At 41.5% G+C, this 18,459-nt stretch overlaps 1 protein-coding gene across 1 annotated transcript; it reads right to left on the reverse strand.

Moving 5' to 3' along the window:
* Nucleotides 1-1,079: 1,079 nt before the first annotated feature.
* REEP5 (receptor accessory protein 5) lies at nt 1,080-17,225 on the reverse strand. The gene is made up of 5 exons (XM_077347788.1): nt 16,854-17,225; nt 15,928-16,021; nt 6,705-6,843; nt 4,976-5,144; nt 1,080-3,659 (listed from the first exon to the last, which is right to left on the reverse strand). The coding sequence occupies exons 1-5, from the start codon at nt 16,969-16,971 to the stop codon at nt 3,610-3,612; spliced, it is 570 nt and encodes a 189-aa protein (XP_077203903.1). The 5' UTR covers nt 16,972-17,225; the 3' UTR covers nt 1,080-3,609.
* Between the last annotated feature and the right edge of the window lie 1,234 nt (nt 17,226-18,459).

Consider the following 18,459-nt stretch of genomic DNA (forward strand, 5'->3'; position numbering starts at 1 on the left):
GTAGTATTTCAGGGGATCATAGCAAGAGAGGGAAAATTTTCTTTAATGAATAACAAATTACCCGTTGCAATTATTATAAGGTGACCAGATTGTCTCACTTTTGGAGGGTCATCTGGGGGTACCTGGCAAATTGTACTTATGTTGAAATTAAAAAATATAAATTACAATACTATTTTTGCGTTCTATGAACATTTTTGGTGCTCCATATAGACCAAATTTTAAATCAAGTACCACTCCCCCCCCCCCCCCCGGTCAATGGTGTCCCGCTTTACCAATGTTAAAATCTGGTCACCTTAAACTATTAACAACCCTAGACCTGGAGTCGGTGTTTCAGAGCTAAGATCAGGCCATAGTTGATGCTTCTATTTTGTATAGCCCTGCTTTATTACATGTTGAATATCCAATTTTTCAGGCCTCCTGTGCTGCTGTGTGTGAATACTAGCTTCCTTTCCCATTAGCGGTGGTTATTTTCAGTGAAACCAATTCATTTCTTTTTTGTGCTACTTCAGGTGATCCCTGTATGCACAGCCCCAAGTGGAGTTGATGGTTTTCTCTACAGCAGGCTTTCTCAACCAGGATTTCATGAAACCTTGGGGCTTCTTGATAGCCCTGGGAGGATTTCCCAAAGGTGTGGGAGTCAATTTTTTATATATATATATTTTAAAATTTCTTAAACATTTATGAAGTGATATGACTATATATGGTCATGTCAACTCCCCTCCCAAAATGGCCAATGATGGGCCTGGTGGGAAGGAGTGGGGCACCAGGTGAGTGTGTATATAGCTGTGATTCCCAACCATATTCTTGCACCACTTCTGGGTTTTCTTGCCTGAAAAACATGTCAGGGTTTCACAATAAAAAAGTTGAGGAAGGCTGCTCTACAGATTTGTCAGCTGACCCTTCTCTCCACTGAGTACTATACAACTGTAAATAGTAAGAGAAGTCAAGTATGAAGACTTTTAGATGAGTTTGGTACTAGCATTCAGGGACAAAATGAATGCCTCTATTGTTTATTCCATTACTCTGATCTTCCTACATGCAGTATGAAAGTTTTCCATAAAAAAAATGTAAACACTGCATTAGTGTTGGATATTTCTTTATTTGTATGTGTTCTTCTAAATACATTACATCTTCAGCACAGGCTGGCTAAGACACTAACTTTTCCAACACTTGCCAAGGGGAAAAAGACACATTTTAACTAAGTCCAAGTGAAGGCTAAACTGTTTCAAGGCTACTGCATTCCATCAGACTCTCAACCAAAAGAGGTACACCCAATGTATGTAGCTGCGAATAATCTCTCACAAGAAGGGCAACCATCTCTAAGAAAGACAGCTTTGCTCACTGGCTTTGCACATTCAGTTTCATGATTTTCCTGCAAGTCCACATGGCACCATGACATGAACTACCTTACACAAAATATATTCAGAGCACATAAAAATGAAATAGAAATAAAGCCCACAGTACGCATGCAAAGCAGTGGTTCTGCTGCTAAAATTTTTAGCATTTTCTAAATTCTTTCAGATTGGCTTTAATTGCAACACTTATTTGACAGATATGAAGTCCACCATCTGTTCTAGTAAAGCTTTGTTTTTCAGCTCCATGGCAGTACAGAAGAGGCTGGCACAAATCACTTGCAAATTAGCAACCCCTGCTAAGGGCAGCTGCCATAGCTAAGCTGTGTCTCCATCTGAGGAGAGACCAATAATGCCAGGACCGTGTTTCATGTAGAATGAGCAGTGCCAGCACTTTCAGGTCTGTCAACTGAACAGAAGGAATTTGACTGAGAAATCTATACATCATGCCCAGTCCAATGATGCAAGATGTTTTAAGGGCACTCTTGGTCTCTCCTCTTCCTCTACATGCAGTGCATTGTTACATAGCTAAAATTTTTGCCTCCTGGCATGACCGTGTCTTTATGTCAAAGAGAAGTTATGCTAAGTGTGATAGAGAAAAACATTTCAGGAAAATCTGCCCACTGCATCTATGTGAATCAAGTTCCATAAAGGAGACAGATCCTCCTCTGCCCCTTATGCATACGAGTCTAGGTCAGAAGAGGCACTTCTGTTTTGTTCTCTATCACGATGGGGCAAAACTATACTATGGAATTAACGGCCACGAAATATGATCACTGCTGAATGCATTCACGGAGGTCAGGCCACTCACAAAGGTTGAATCTGTGTGTCACGAAGACCCACATATTTCATTGTCACACAGTGGAACCCAACAGCAGAGACTGGTTGTCATCCAGGTGTTTTGCTTCCAGGGGTGGAAACAGTGCTGACTTGGTTGGCTCATTCATATGAAATAGCAATGCAGTTTTTAAATATTTGCTCATGGACTGAAATAGTGCCCCCTGTTATAAATAACAGAGAGTTTTGGATCGGTCAATGCAATTCTGCTGGAAACAAGGATTTGGAATAACTGTTTTAGTTCTTGCTGTTAATTCAGGGAGTATGATTCCCTGGCAAGCCCCATGCCAACTGGTGAATGTTGCATAAGAGACTGTCTCATTTTAAATCAAGTAGAAGGAAACAACATAGTCGGATCTGCTTTTAAAAATGTCTAGCTTCAGAAAAATCACGAGCAACCTGGAAACAAATTTTTCAGTTAAAATTATTACTTACCTGTTTCATGACTGGGGGCAATCCTACCTGCTTCTCTCTGTAAGGCAACTGTTTCCTTCTTTATACCATGTACTAAGAATTAAGGCCTGGAGTGAAGGGTAGGTAAAGTTAAAAAGCACCTGGATCTGATAGAGGCCACTTTATGAAACTTCCACAAAGAGCAGAATGCAGTTTAGGTACCACTTTGGAGGGGACCCTTAGCTGAGGCCATGCCTGTGCTGCAAAGTAACTGAGAGCCACCTGACAAGCCAGGCATTCCACACTGCTTATGCTGTGTCCTGAAGTAGGATGGGACTCAGAATATTCAGGCAGAGCTTCCCTATTCTGCTTCAACCATTCAGTGCATCCAACTCTGGCAAACCAAGTTTGGAGTATGTGGTCAACAACAGCACAACTCATACAGACGCATCTACCATAACACTAGCAAGTTGCTAGTGGTGTGTGCAACAATGAACAATATCAGTGGTTCACCACAGCCTGCTTTCACTGTTAACAATATTGTTGCGTGTGGGAAGGAAGATACACATCAACACATGCATCTTTCTGATCATTATTCCCTGCATATGCACATGTGCACTTGCATGAAAATCACCATCATGATATTTTGCTATAAAAGTACGTTACAGTGAGAACCAGTCAAATATTAACAGACATTGCATGCATGGAGTGTAATGTTCACAGCCTGGGGGATATTTTATTTAAATTTACATTAACCGCAAGACAAGACATTACTGAAAGACTTTTCTTTCTTAGGAGACACATAAACTAACCAGCATAAGCATTAGATACCACTCACTGCAATGGTTTGACATAAAATGCTTACTTTTAATACAGCGAACTGCAGAAGAGCAAGCAACTTTAAAAACACATTCCTTTATTAAATTAAAAACAGTTTCCAAGGCAACATTATTCAAATCACCATATCACAGTCCCCAGTAATATCAAGCTGCGGAAGGGAAATGATGAGGAAACTTATTTTCCAGTTTTAGGTGCTTTTCTTTTCATCCCCCAATAGATTTATTGTTGCTTTTTTGGCTGAAATAGAAAGGAAAATCTGTTATGTTCTAACAACAGTGAACACTGCTAAATAAACTGATATGAGCAGAGATGGAAGTTGTAGGAGGCTAGCCTCAACACTTTTAACAATGTGACATTGGGCAAAGATCATGGAGAAGACCATCTGCATGCCTATGCTCATGTGCATAAGGTGCTGTTAAGTTGTAGCCATCTTATTGTGACCCTGAAGGGTTTTCAAAGTGAGAGACAGAGGTGGTTTGCCATGGCCTGTCCCTATGTAGCAGCCCAGGACTTCCATGGTGACCTCCAAGTACTAACCGGGACCAACCCTTCATGGTTTACAAGACTGCATGAGATTGGCCTAGTTTGAGCCAGCCATGTTAGGCATACCGCTTAAGGCACCTAATTTCTAAGCAGTTGGGTAACCAAGCTCCTAGAATTTTGCTATCACACAGGAATGGTATATTACTTTTAAAAGCTTATGTCCAGCTTTCAAAATTCTGCACCTAGAGCTGAATACCCTTATTCTGCATATATTATGCAAATCAAGTTGATGTACATATAATTTGCATGATGGGGTAGTCTTTCCTTTGGCTGGTAATCATGTGAAAAAGTAAAATGTACATAAAGCAAGGAAACCCCTGCTTCTAGTCACTTGAGCACATGAAGCTATCCTATACCAAATCAAGCCATCAGCTAATCATGACCAGCATTGTCTACTCAGGCATACAGTAGCTCTCCAAGATTTCAAGCAGAGGTCTTCCACACCATCAACTACTTGGTCCTTTTAGCTAGAGATACCCAGGGGTTTAACCTGGGACCTTCTGCTCAACAAACAAATGATCTCTACTGCTGAGCTATGACCTTGCTCCCAAGTTCTGTTCAGCAACATGTTTCATTTTTTCTCTCCCCCAGCTTGCTTTTGAAGTTTCACAAAATATAGATAATACATGTTTTAAACCCTTTCTCTGCAGCCTTGAAGAGGTAGAGACTCCTTGCAGATTTGTGAGAAATTAAACATGAGATTCTTGTAATGCAGTACCAACTTCCATGCTTATACGGTACATGCACGGAACTGCATAGTAAACACAGCCCTACACCTCATGAGTTTCAGCTGTTTCACTATAGAACCCAACGCTAACCTAACTCTTCAAAGACAAGAGAAATTGGTTTGAGGTCTGAGGGTAGAAAGGTCTAGAGCACCTTCTTCTAGCAACTATCCCACAGGATTTCTCAGTATGCCAACCACTTCACTAATTCTGGATAAAGTCAGCTAGAAGACTAATGTGGAAAAAACTCTTTGAAGAAAGTTGTAGCTTTTGGCTCCACCTCACCTTCTTTAGTAATCGTATCTGCCGTCTCTGCAGCTTTGTCTTTCAGATCCTTCACTACGCTGTCCAGTTGCTTCTCATGCTTCAGGAAGAAAGGGCGAATAATTCGGTGGTACAGAAACTCTGCTCCATTTGAGGGACTCGGGGCCATGCACCATAACAGGAAACCACACTGCACAAAACAGAGCTCATGAGCTGTGATGCTGCCAACCAGCAGTGGCATAAAAATATCCATTATGAGAGCACTAGGATGCCATAGACAAGCCATTATGTCTCAGCAGCCCACCATAACTTAAGGATAATACTGGTCTACCTTGTTGTAAAGCTTAAGATATTTAAAGTGTAATTTAAACGTTGGACATTAACATCTGAAAAACATGTGGCTACACCTGCAAGCAAACTAAGTTCAATATGCCTTGTATTCAAATAAACATACACGTAGCATGCCTTTGGAGTTAATGTATTTGTCTCTATGTTGTTTTATGGATAGCATGGTGAGTAGAGATATCTTATTAGCTAATCTGTAGTGGTTCTGAGGATACAATCCAGTTCCTCAGTCATAAAGTCTGACTGCATGCTGTTGGGTGGAGTATACTGTTGAATATGTATAGAAGACTGGCAGAAACTGGAAAGGTAGTGAATAATTTATTTAAAATAAAATAAATGCAGCATAAATTAATATATTAATACATTAATTTAATAATGTATCAATGTGTTAACATTAATATAGCATGCATGGGTCTTGGACACAAGCATCTCAGAGTACGTGAAATCAATCAAATGTGCTACTCCAACTTTTTCTCTCATTGTATGAGAGGTTGCTTTTTTTAGTCTCAGTAGAGTGAGCAATTAGGGTGGGGGGAACCACATGTCCAACTGTTAATTAAGGTATGTGATTAATCAGGGTAACTTAATTCAGGTTTCTGAGTGCTATGAGTAGGTGTTGTGCGGGTGAACATTCTATGACCACAGAACACTGGTAGACAGTTGAGGAAAAGTATCTTGTTTTGGTTGGTTGTTGGAGGCTCACTTAAAGGAGACACAACTACTTTTGGTTCCTTATCCTCTTCCAGGAAGGGAAGGGAGGCAACAGAAATAATAAAATATTTGCATTAGAGATTATATTCGGTCAAATGTCCTTGCGAATGTGGACAAACCATTGCCTTTAAACTGTCATTGTACTGATGGTTCGTTCCCAGATGAAGTAGATTAACAGTAGTCTGTCAATATGACTACAAAATGCTGTCTTATCTGGAAGCTGACAGAAGGCCTCTTACTTTATAGCCTGCAGCGCCTCAAGAAAACCTGCACACAGCCTTAGTCCAATAAGCTGATGTGCAGGAAGTCTCAGGCCCTATGCAACCACATTCTTTATGCCATCTGCCACCAACCGTCTCTCCTGATGTCAGCCTGCATCAAGGAAATGTGTTGCTGCTAAGGAGAATGGTCAACAATCACCTCAGGGGACTGATTGGAAGATGGGGTTTCAAAGAATTGCCCCAAGAAACTGTCATTCAATGGTAGTAATTTCCAGTGTTTGGCAAAGGTATTGATTAACATCGCTAGATGCACAACCCAAGCTTACATGCTATATCTAAAGAGCCGTTTATTCTAATCAAATCAACATTTAGTGTACTGAGAGAAAGGGACCCCTCTAAGAAATGATCTGATATCCAATGGAAATTTCCAGCTCCATTTTGTTTTTACTGGGGCAAAGTGAGAAACAACAAACCTTCATCATGTAGTAGAAAGGGAACCAAGACAGAAAGATGTCAGAGAAGAATTCTGCTATGCTGAAGATGCCATAAACCACCCAGTAGGTCAGCCACTGTGTGTCATCATCTTTGTTAGGACTTTCAATGGCCTTGATACTGAAAGAGAAAGGAGCCATCTTAGAATCACCTTCCTTCCATCTACAAGATCCCATTTGCATACAATACAGTCTTTTGAGTAATTTTCTTTGGTTCTATTTCAATCTCAGGTAATAAAGGACTCTTATGCCAAAATAACTCTAATAGTCCTCAAGTGCTCTAGAACTTTGTTGCTATTACTACAACAGATTAACACCTGAATCTGCATCTGTGTGGATGAGGGAAAGGGACTGCTTCTCTGTCACAGGCTAGCGATAAGATGGCAGTGCAGCTACATTGATGCCCAGGATCAGATAGGAAGGCTGAAAATATTCCACAGTGCATATACTTCGAAGTAAGTTCTAGTGATGTCATCTGTTCTTATGCTAAGCACCTCATCTAATAAGTATACACCTCTTACTAAGAACATATGAAGCTGCCTTATACTGAGTCAGATCATTAATCTATCAAGGTCGGTAGTGTTTACTCTGATTTGCAATCCAAATTAACTGGAAATGCCAGAGATGGAAACCGGGACTTTCTGCAGAAAGTTTGTTTTACAGTATGATGGCTACTACACCAGACATGAGTATTAAAGGAATCTCAATGAGAATATTACCCGTCCTGCCACTTACAACGGCATTATAACCTAAATAGTCACACCTATACAAGCGGATGGTCACTCTCCCTAGATGCTGCGGCCTCTTAAAGATCATTCATTTCTGTCAGATGTTGAAACACACAGTTAAATACTAGAGCAGGCTTTCTCAGCCATGCTTATTGAAACCCTGGAAGAGTTTCCCAAATGGGAGGGAAGTAATCTTTTATATATTTTTTAAATTTGTTAAACGTTTATTGGGTGATATGACTATATATGGGCATGTTGACCTGTCTCCTCCTCCCAAAATGACCAATGATGGGCCTGGAGAAGGTGGGAAAGAGAAGGGCCAAGGGTGGGCATGTACATAACTATGATTCCTAACCATATTCTTCATGATCATGCCACTTCTGGGGTTTCTCAAAGCCTGAAAAATGTTTCAATAAAAAAGTTGAGAAAGGCTGCACTAGAGAAAGCGTGTAATTATGCTGTTTGATATTCCTTCAGTGAATCCCAATGCAAAAATGAAAACTGATGTTTCTAAATTCTCACCATGTGACCAAGAACACACACACAAAAAAAGGGATTCAAACATGTCATACTGAAACAAATGAATATATTTAAGGTTGTGCTATTGTATATATTAACTTTTAATTAAATGTTATTTAAACAACAGGCCTCATTTAAAAAAAAGTGTTAAAGAATAGTTTAGAATAGACATGTAACTAGACAACTAGACAAACATCTTAAGAAATATTGCCTGTTTAGATGTTTGTTGACAATTGTAGGATGTGTTAGGAAATTGAATTGTTCCTGGCCATTCTGTTTCAATGGCTTTTATGCTTCTGGATAACCATCACTCTACTATCCTATCACCAATACCCTGCTAATGGTGATAAGAATCCCCTATTCTACTAATAAGCAACAGGCACATTTTTCCACTGGTTCAGAGACCAGAAAGGTGACTAGAATGTCACTCATCTCTTCAACAGGAACAAGCAGTTGTTGCCCTTAGGCAGTGTGGCTGCAACTACACAACCACCAAAAACAGAAAGCCTCACATCCAAAAACAGCACAGTGAGTCTGATTCCTCTTTTTGCATCTCAAGGACAAATCAGCTATCTAAAAACTGTACAGAATCAGCACAGATGATGTAAAAAGGGATAAATATTTTAAACTCGGAGCAGGTTGAGAGATAATTTCCTGAAAGGGAAGAAACAAGGAGAAATTATGGAATACACAAAAGGATGGTGCTGAAATATCCAGAAGGTAATCCACAAGGCAGCGGACCCATTATGGGAGCTCTGAAAGTCACACTGGACTTGGGCCTTCAGTTTTATGTGATTTAATAATGAAGATAAAGCAAAATGGAGGGAATCAAAGTGATTGATTCTGGTAACAGTTCCAAAGCACTTCTTCTGCAGTGTTGTCAGCTTCCTGAGAGCAAGATTACTACATTAAAGTGCTCTGCAGGCTACTTGCCCAACCTGAGCAGTTAAATCAGCCCTGTGTTCCTTTAACACCAAACTAAGCAGGTGATGGTGAAGTCTACTATTCAATTTACTAAAAATTCAGAAAACTGTGCATTTCATGAGTTCTGCATTCCCCATGCCTTTTTGGTCACATTTTACGGGTGTTCTGACTCCTTAGAGTAAGTCTGTAGCAGGGCCTACTTCATAGTTTATATTTTTGTCATAGGTCATGCTGTTTAGCTTTCTGCATCTGTGTAAAGCCACATGGCAGGAAGTCATACAACCGCAGCTGAGTGCACAGGCCACATGTTGCAGTGGGAATTTACAGAACTCACTCAAGATATAAGCTAAGCCTGTGTTTCTTTTAGTACTTGAAGGGGAGATTTGCAAGTGATAACTGGTGAGCAGGAAGAAGTGTTTATTATGCCTTTCCAGGCACTTCTCCCTTATAAGCATCCCCCACCATACATACACATCTGAACAGTTTCCTCCCCCAAAAGCTCATGTGGTATCCCAAAGCAGAGCTAGCTACCCAAAAAGAAGACTGGTATCTGTGGTCTTTTAACGAGGAGGAAGGAAGGTGAGGGTGTGCCACTTTTTGCTTGTTTTTAACCAAGAGAGATGGGGTTCGTGTGTACGTGGCATTCCCTAAATGATCCCTTCTTCCTAACCATTAATTTTACATGCTGTTTTATGTTTTGTAATATGCATTTTGTACTGTTTTTACTTGTTTGAATAATGTGTATTTGTGTGTGGGGGGGTTAATGTTATTGTATTTTTTCATGTATATTTTTATTTTATCATGTATGTTACCCACCTGGGTGGCCTTTGTAAGTGCAGAAAGGTGAGACACAAATTTTGCAAATAAATAAATGTGTAGTAGAGAATCAATTGACAAAGAAAAGGAAAATGGATCTCCCAACCCCGCCATAATTCGGTTAGCAAGCATAAATTAGGGAACACATATTACACATAAGTAATGTACTGGTTCATCTTAAGTGTGAAATCCTTCAAAAATCCTACATCTCTGAATTAGGGAAAGTTTGCATTTTCACAAACCAGTGCTAGAGCAACATCTTTCACCAGGAGCAAATCTAAGATAATTTGGTTGAGACATAAAAAGAATTATGTGAACGTGTCAATACAGGCCGGTATCCCCATACCTATGTGAGCCTGTGGCCAGTATTATACTATTAATATATATAAGGTCACTGATGAAAGAATCTCACTGAAAACGGATATTACCTGGATTCCGTTTTGACAGAAGTCCTAAAGAATAAAGAAACAAGGAAAACTACAAAAATAGGACACTTTTCTTTCTTTTATGAATATATTTATCATATTGCCAGTGGATAGGTCTGTTTCTCTCTGTTTGGTTTAATTATTAGACCGTCCTTCTTATACTCTTGCATGATAAAAAGAATTAAAATGTCAGATTGTGTTTAGAAGGCTTTAGTAGGGGAAGAAAACATTTCAAAAATTTCAAAGATTCCATATTTACATTAGTCCCAAGGCCTAATCCAATACTTTAATGGCAGTGCATTTGAATAAATGAATTGGAATTTCAGTTCTCACAGGTACCTTCCTAAGAATAACTATCCAACCATGATAAAGTTCATATTTTCACATTTTAAAAATAAATGTTAATATACGTGCTATCAATTAATATTTGATCTCTTATGATACTGAGGCATCGTCAGGTTAGCGGCTGCAAAACTGAATGCAAAACTAAGCCATACTGTGCTATGATACAGTATGCCATAACTATAGGGGCTTATTTTAAACCTCAGGGGCTTAGTTACATGACAGGAATGTTTATGAGGTTTCAAAGGGTGCCCACAGAAATTATGAAGGATTCCAGCTCAATGAATCACAGTCATAAAGGGAAAATATATTGTGGATGATCATTTCCCTCAGAGGTATTTTTTATTCTATTACAATAAATAAGAAAGCTGTTCTCATAGAGCTTCTAGATCCAGATTCACATGACTTCCATAAGCTGAACAAAAAAGCAGGTGGACCTCTTTTTAACTTGTCTGCAGTACTGAATGAGGAAACCCAAAGATCTTTTTATCTGTCCAGCAAAGCAAGAACCAACTTGAACTAGCTTTCTATTGCAGCTTGGCATACAGGCTACGAGAAAAAACTCCTATCACTTCAGTAGAGACTTAATGGAATGTTACTAGGTGATGTTATTTACCACTATACCACAAAATGCATATCTAGCCTTTATCAAGTTACAAAATGCTCTTCTCCAGGCCTACTAGCAAATGCATGTACCTCTCCTTAGTGTCACACCAGCCATGCACTTTTGCAGGCAGCGGCTACTTGGCCCAACAATGTGAAAATTGTTGTTCTAGCCAGCTCTGGAATAGATCCTACCAACTCATTCCACCAAGGATGATGGAGGGCTCCCCCACACCAGGAGGATTTGCCACTGCCAGCATAACTCTACCATCACTACCATACTTATGGATTCTATCACCACCATCTATTTCTATATCAAGCTAAATAGAAGATTGACAGTGTGGAAAAGTTCCAGAACTTAACATATGAAGTATACGTTACAATCCAAAGTAGGCAAACCATTCCAAGGCCATGTACTGTTGTATATTTTGTGTCACAGCTTTATGTTAAGATCACGTAAGAATTCATTTTTTTCCAAATGCTCTGCCCTAATTTTACTGTATTTTAAAGAGCCTACAAATGGTTTACCTCTGTGTAGTCTTTGTATTTCATTAGTATTTATAAACTTTATACCTTTATGTACTACATGAGCCTTCAAAGACATTTAACGTTGACCATTTAAGAGGGATTGTTCCATTAATACTACTTTTTAAAAAGCAGATGAGTCATGGAAAGGATTTTTCATGAAATTTTGTAAACCACAAAAGCAAACCAGATCCATCTTAAATAGCATCTGAAAGGCATAGGTTCTTCACCATAGTTCTCCCCCATTCTCCTTTAATAGTTCTTCTGTTTTAAATAATTTAATCACTAATGTAATTGCTTCTACACAGTACAGGACTAATTATGATGGAGTGTACTTATTTTGCATAGGAGATTCCTACTACTCCTGGTTCACCAGGCTAGTGCAAATCCTGAACAATAATACATGAGGTAATAAGGTACAGTATGGCAGAGAACTACCTACCAGTCAGACTCCCTGCCTTCTTTGGTTACCTAATCTGATCAGCTAATCAACTGGCAGTTTATTAAAAAGGCTGTCTTCAGGCTAGTTCTCTCTTCCATCAGGGATGTGGCTGTACTATGACACAGGAGGCACAGAACAATTTCAAATACTTATGGGGGGAAAAGATATCATTCTCATACACAATTGCAATGAGTCAAGAAGAAAGCAAGACAAACTTGCTTTTGCACTGCTTAACTAAGCAAGCCTCTGCCCTTTTGTATCATTTAGCATGGACAGAAAGTCATCTGCAGTCAGAGTCACCAGCTGTGGATTTCTCACACAACAGAGCAGATACAGCATAGCAGCTGATGCAGCCAATACATCCCACAGGCTTATGGCATATATGAAAGAAACAGCACTGTTTTGTCCCAGTAACTCCCCCTTTTCAATCTTTAAAAATACATTCTCAAAGCTGTACTGTAAAATCAGCTTTGTCCAACAGGATCAAATAACTACTCCCAGTAAGAAAAAGATATTAATTATAAGGCGCAAGACCTAATAAACTTAAATTTCTTTGAGACCAAAGTTCAATATTTCTGGGAAGACACCTATTTGGGCATTTAGAAGTTTAGTGTCCTGCATGTTTTACATTTCTGCTTTAATTTTTAATTTGTTTTTGACAGCATAACAAAATTAAAAATTGAAAACAAAATTTATCTCATGATATTGATACATTATCCCTCTACATACATTCCTATTATCACTTACCAACAAATCTTTAAATTCACAAATAAACAAGGTATTTTTTACCTTTCATAATATTCCTAAGTTTTTTAAACGTCTGCCAATCTTTAGATTCTTATATAAACTCATCTTACAGTATTTTGACCAGTATTTCACATATCTAAATTTCCTTATATTTTAAACATTACCTGTCCAGAATATTACCTAAAACAGGTTACATATTACAAGAAATTTATTTTCTACTTTATATCATTATTTGCTACATGTCTTTTTAAATAATTAATAATAATAATTAATTAGAATGTGTATTATTACATCAAAAATATTCTGCCCCAAGCTTCTCCTCGAGTACTTTCAACATTAACGGCTGTCCCCTTTATTCACATTTTCCCCACTTAAAATAATTTTCAAATTTTCCAATTCTCACATCAACATAAATTTTAAAATTTACTCACTGCATCACACTTCTGTTTCAATGTCTAACAAGCAACAAGATTTCATTGTATTTTCACCAGACTTTAATGAATGCGACTTTCCGTCCTACCTGTTAACTGTCATGCATCTTGCTGCTCCTAGGCTGAGCGCTTAAAGCTACGTTTACACTCTTTGCATCCTAAAAGTATGAAATGCTACCCAACAATTTATCATTGCGCCTAACCACTTCCTAATGCTCCAGGCAACATGCCAGCAATAACAGTCTTAATGTACAAATTAAGACTCAGATGAAATCTTGCAAAATTTTTATTACATGAGATACCAAAACAGTATTGCAAGTAAGCTTGAAAACCTGCTTCTACACAGCACTGTCCACCCAGGATCTACAAGGCATATATGACAGGAGCTGTGTACCAATGTCCACTTAATAGGAATCTAATTAAAATGCTTTCACAATGTATTTTACAGATTGTCAGCCAGCCCAGCTGCCTTAACCACAAATATTCTAAATAAATAAATAGGCTGGAATTAGAACTTCAGGCTAAGGCCATTTTTGCACAAGTTCTCTAACTCTGGGTTCAATGCCGTTGGGAAGTGGGTATTTTCCTGTTTCTCCACAGCATCATGATGCCTTCACATAGCTTCCAAGAGTTTACTGTTACTGTCCCATCTTTGTTGAGAGTGTATGTAAGAATGTACAGCCCCTCTTCTATTACACACAGAATCTCATTGTGATTTCTGACAGTGAGTCTTCTCAGATCAGATTCGAAAAGGTAGCTGTGTTGGTCTGAGGTTGCAGAATAAAATCAGAGTCCAGTTGGTCTTAAAGGTGCTACTGGACTCTGATTTTATTCTCCTCAGATCAGGTATTCTGGGCATGCAATGTTTTTATCATATATGGAAGACTACTGCTGGACTAATATGTGCCTCTGGAAAGCAATATTCTTGATAGTCAATACCAAATACAGCAACCATGATGACCTGATTATGAAGATGTTTAAAGGTAAAGGTATCCCCTGTGCAAGCACCGGGTCATGTCTGACCTTTGGGGTAATGCCCTCCAGCGTTTTCATGGCAGACTCAATACGGGGTGGTTTGCCAGTGCCTTCCCCAGTCATTACCGTTTACTCCCCAGCAAGCTGGGTCCTCATTTTACCGACCTCGGAAGGATGGAAGGCTGAGTCAACCTTGAGCCGGCTGCTGGGATTGAACTCCCAGCCTCGTGGGCAGAGCTTTCAGACAACATTTCTGCTGCCTTACCACTCTGCGCCACAAGAGGCTCTTATAAAATAAGTTATACCCTTCTAAATGCTTTACTCTGCTTATGAAGGTACTCTTAGTTTAACAATGATTACAATTTTGGCTGTCTCTAAATTCTACTGTGCTTCTACAGGAAAACACTTATGTGTCCAATCACAAATAGAGAGCCCAAACCAAGAAGGCCCATAAAATATCTCAACGGCACAGCAATTTGGGGAAGGAAAAAAGATCTAAATCCATTGGCTTGATGTAGAAATTCAATAAGAGCCACCCGCAGAAAAGAGAAGGAAGTGATTCTGCCTTATTCCCCTTCTCGCTTTCCCCCCAATGCTGTGCGGCATCTTGTTCACAGAAGTTCCCTAATAAGCAGAAGGAAAGATCCAGTCTACCAATTCCTTTAATGAGTTTTCCAACACTCAACAAAAGATGAACATGAATATGTAGAACGTGTTCATTAAAGGAACTGGTTCCTTTCATGGTAAAAAAGGAGTTACAAGGGTTGCCTAAATGCATGTTAAGATGTCACAATATTTTTACTTACCCAGTTATATCACACCAATACTTGCAATTGCAAACATACTTGAAACATTGGGAGCTGAAGTCCCCAACTGTTCTTTTATACTGTCAAGCATATCAATCACACAGATTTAAGGTTCTCGTGATACTTAATGAATGCAGTATTCCTTTATTTCACAATAACATCTTTCCAGCAAAGCTTCAGAGTTTTGATTACATTAAGGTGTGGCACTCATCCTAATTCATACCAGCTGTGACCAGCTGCCAGCTTTTAGTCAAGATCCCCCTACAAACAAAAAACACATGTCTCAAGAGCTGTTATGGTATTCTACTCTTAGAGCTGAAAGGTACACCCTGCACAAAGGGGCAACAATCCCATCAAAGCCAAGTATTTGTAACACTTTTGCTCACCTCTGTAATCAAGAGAGCTTAAAAGGTACATAGCTCTGTCTTGATCATGCCAAGTCAGATGCTTTAAAATGATGACACATTTATTTAAATATCCTTTTGACTATTCCAAAGTGGAACAAAATTTAAATTTAAGGAAATACATCCAATTACTCCATCACACAAAGCTGGATGGAGATGGTAACTATACATTCTGCCAGGAAAGATTCCTTTCATTTTAAGCCTAAAGCTTGCTTCTCTCTGGGTTCTTTTCCACATTATATGTACTGTGAATTCAGTATAGCTTTATGGTATATGAATTTTCTATTGGGCAGAAGGTCCTCCTGAGTGCCAAACTATGAGGATTGGCAGAAATCGTCCATATTTAAACATTGATTTAAGATTAAACCTGAGTAATGTAATGAGCACAGCATTGATTGTTTGGCAGTCACTTGTAGCCAAGTATAAAAACAAATTCTCTCTAGCATATGGCCCACTCCCTCCATAATGTTCTGCTTCTAGAGCAGCCCCCAGCATACAGCAAGAGAAATAATACTTACGAGATGTATGCAGGGTAAGCAAACCCAATCAAGTTGCAGAGCAGGGATGCTCCATAGCCGATCACCAGATAGATGGCCAGCACACCAACAATGGCTACCACAAGAAAAAGCAGAAAGTCAGTCAATGAGGACAATCACATAAAATGAGACATGTTTTCTTAACTGCAGGCGAGAGGGACGGAAGAAGGCAAATTCTTAAGGCACCACATCCTGTGCTTTTACAGCCAAGTGTATTAAAGGCTGGTGGGGGTGGGCGGAGGAGGAAAGCAGGGTTAACCTGTAGTACTGAAGGGGTACATGGCCGATCAGCCAGGCCAACCGAGGGAGACTTGAGCCCAGCCCGGACACGTCAGCTACTCAAAAACATCCCCCAGCGGGAGTCAGTTTTCCTCCCCTCCTCCTTTCAGTACAAACCCTCTGGATTCTTTTTAGGCCACAGACGGAGGGGCGGCTCTTTCCCCCGTCAGGCTCTGCTCAAAGGGAGCTTGTATGTTGACACTGAAGGAGGGCCCTCGCAACCACGCGCCTGAAAGCAGCCGGGGAGGAGGGCAGCGGCCTACGGAAACCGGAGCCCCCGGCTGTGGGGCGTTGAGTCTCAGGGGCCGAGCGTCCCACGCCTCCCCCTCCGGAGGGGCTTCCAGAAATATCGCGCCTTCGGAACAGGTGCGGGGGCCTCGGCAGCCACTCCCTGGGGCACTGGCGATGGGCGCCGGCGGCAGGCAGGCAGGCAGGTAGGCAGGCAGGCGAGCGGCCTCTTGGTTCCAGCGGGAGGAAGGGACCTGCCTCGGCCTCCCAACTGCCGCGCTGCTGCAGGAACCATCCCCCTGGGGCCTCCTGGCGGGCCCCAGGCAGGCCCCGGGGGGGGGGGGGGAGGCCGGCCAGCCAGCCAGCCAGCCAGCCAGCCAGCAGCAGCAGGCGAGACTCACCGAGAGCGACGTAGGCCCTGCTCACGCCGGTCCTGGCCTCGATCTTCTCCAGGACGCTGGTCAGGAGATTCTTCTCGTGCAGGAACTGGTCGAATCGCTGCCTCATGGACGCGGTCATGGCGAGACCCTGCTCGGGGCGGCCGCCTCGCCTCGAGTGTTAGAAAGGATGGGAGCTCCGCCGGGGCCGGAATGGAGCGCGGCGGCAGGGACGGCGACGCTTCTGCCTGTAGCACCAACCCGCGCCGGACCCGGACCTCGGGAGGGAGGGGTGGGGTGGGGAGGGAGGCGCCAGGAACAGCGTCATGGGAGTCGTGTGTGCACTCGACGTCGGCGCCCAGCCCGCCCCGGGCTAGGCCTCGCTCGCTCCCTCCCTCCCAGCCAGATGGCCACGCCCGGCAGCGCCGCTGGCCATGGACGAGAGGGCGGCCGGCCGCCAGCACAGAGCAGACGGGGGCCAGACTCGGGCGGGTCCGGCAGCGCGATGCAGAGCCGAGCACAGAGTGGCGCTCTTCCTTTGAGAGCCATGTGAGCGTTGCCCGACTCGGTGGAGCCGGTGGGGTTGTTGCCGCGGGGGCCTCCTGTAGCAAAATCCAGTGGCGCCTAAAGACGACCAGCATGTATCGAACTCATTCCTTCAGATATAATGGCCCGTGATGCTCAAAGGTGATGCGCATCTTCCTTCAGATATAATGGCCCGTGATGCTCAAAGGTGATGCTCAAAGGTGATGCGCAAGAAGTGACAGAGGGGCAGTCAGATGGGTGTCTTCTTATCAGGAAACTGAAAGGCCAGCAGGGCCCTTCCAAAAGAGTCCCCGCAGCCCGCAAATGTCAGTCGCGGGCCCTGAGACAGCGTCATTTGTGGCACTGGTGGCAGTGGAGTGCAAGTAGTAGGACGAAGATGGTATTATAATAAATTCATTCGAATAACACAGGAATATTTTGTAGCCTTCCATTAGAGGAAACAAATTTGGGAAACTGACAGGAATATATTTCAGTCTCCCAGGACACTACTGCTGAATATTTCTTCTGTACAGATGCACCCTCTCCCCCTCAGTCAAAGGAGACACCAGTGTCAAATTACTAAAGAATTTATTGGCAACCTTTATGTATTTGAACATTTCTATAACACTTTACCATGGAACTTGCCCAAATGAGGGAACCTCAACGTGGATGCCAAAGTCTACAAAGACGGTCATCCTAAGGGTCTTCTACACAGGGGCAGTGGTAATTCAGGCCAACTACATTTATTTTTCATACCTGGCATTGCATCAAGGTTGAACGGAGGGAGAAGTAAACAAATCAGAATCATAGAGTTAGAAGGGATCTCCAGGGTCATCTAGGGCGGCCAACTCCCTGCAGAATGCAGGAAATTAACAACTTCTTGCCCACCTACCGTAGCTCAAATTCCATACCCAGATGATACCCCCCCCCCCACTTTGGATGTGGTGGTCAGGCAGATGACGAGCACCGAAATGTCTCCCGTTCTACTTCTTTCCACTGTTATTTCTCCCATACCCATGTACCGTACCAATAGTGTTTAGTTTACAAAAAGACATGTACTATCCTCAAGCAGATCTCAGGAAAAGACTATCAGTACCTACTTTGT

The sequence above is a fragment of the Paroedura picta genome, chromosome 7 (genome assembly GCF_049243985.1).
Source record: "Paroedura picta isolate Pp20150507F chromosome 7, Ppicta_v3.0, whole genome shotgun sequence".
Classification (NCBI taxonomy): Eukaryota; Metazoa; Chordata; class Lepidosauria; order Squamata; family Gekkonidae; genus Paroedura; species Paroedura picta.

Excerpts from the sequence above, each read along its gene's own strand:
- REEP5 (XM_077347788.1), bottom strand. The coding sequence starts at position 16,971 with ATGACCGCGTCCATGAGGCAGCGATTCGACCAGTTCCTGCACGAGAAG. Across the intron at positions 16,022-16,853 it reads CAGGGCCTACGTCGCTCTCG|CCATTGTTGGTGTGCTGGCC; the intron begins GTGAGTCTCGCC and ends TTCTTGTGGTAG. Across the intron at positions 6,844-15,927 it reads GCTTACCCTGCATACATCTC|TATCAAGGCCATTGAAAGTC; the intron begins GTAAGTATTATT and ends TTTCTCTTTCAG.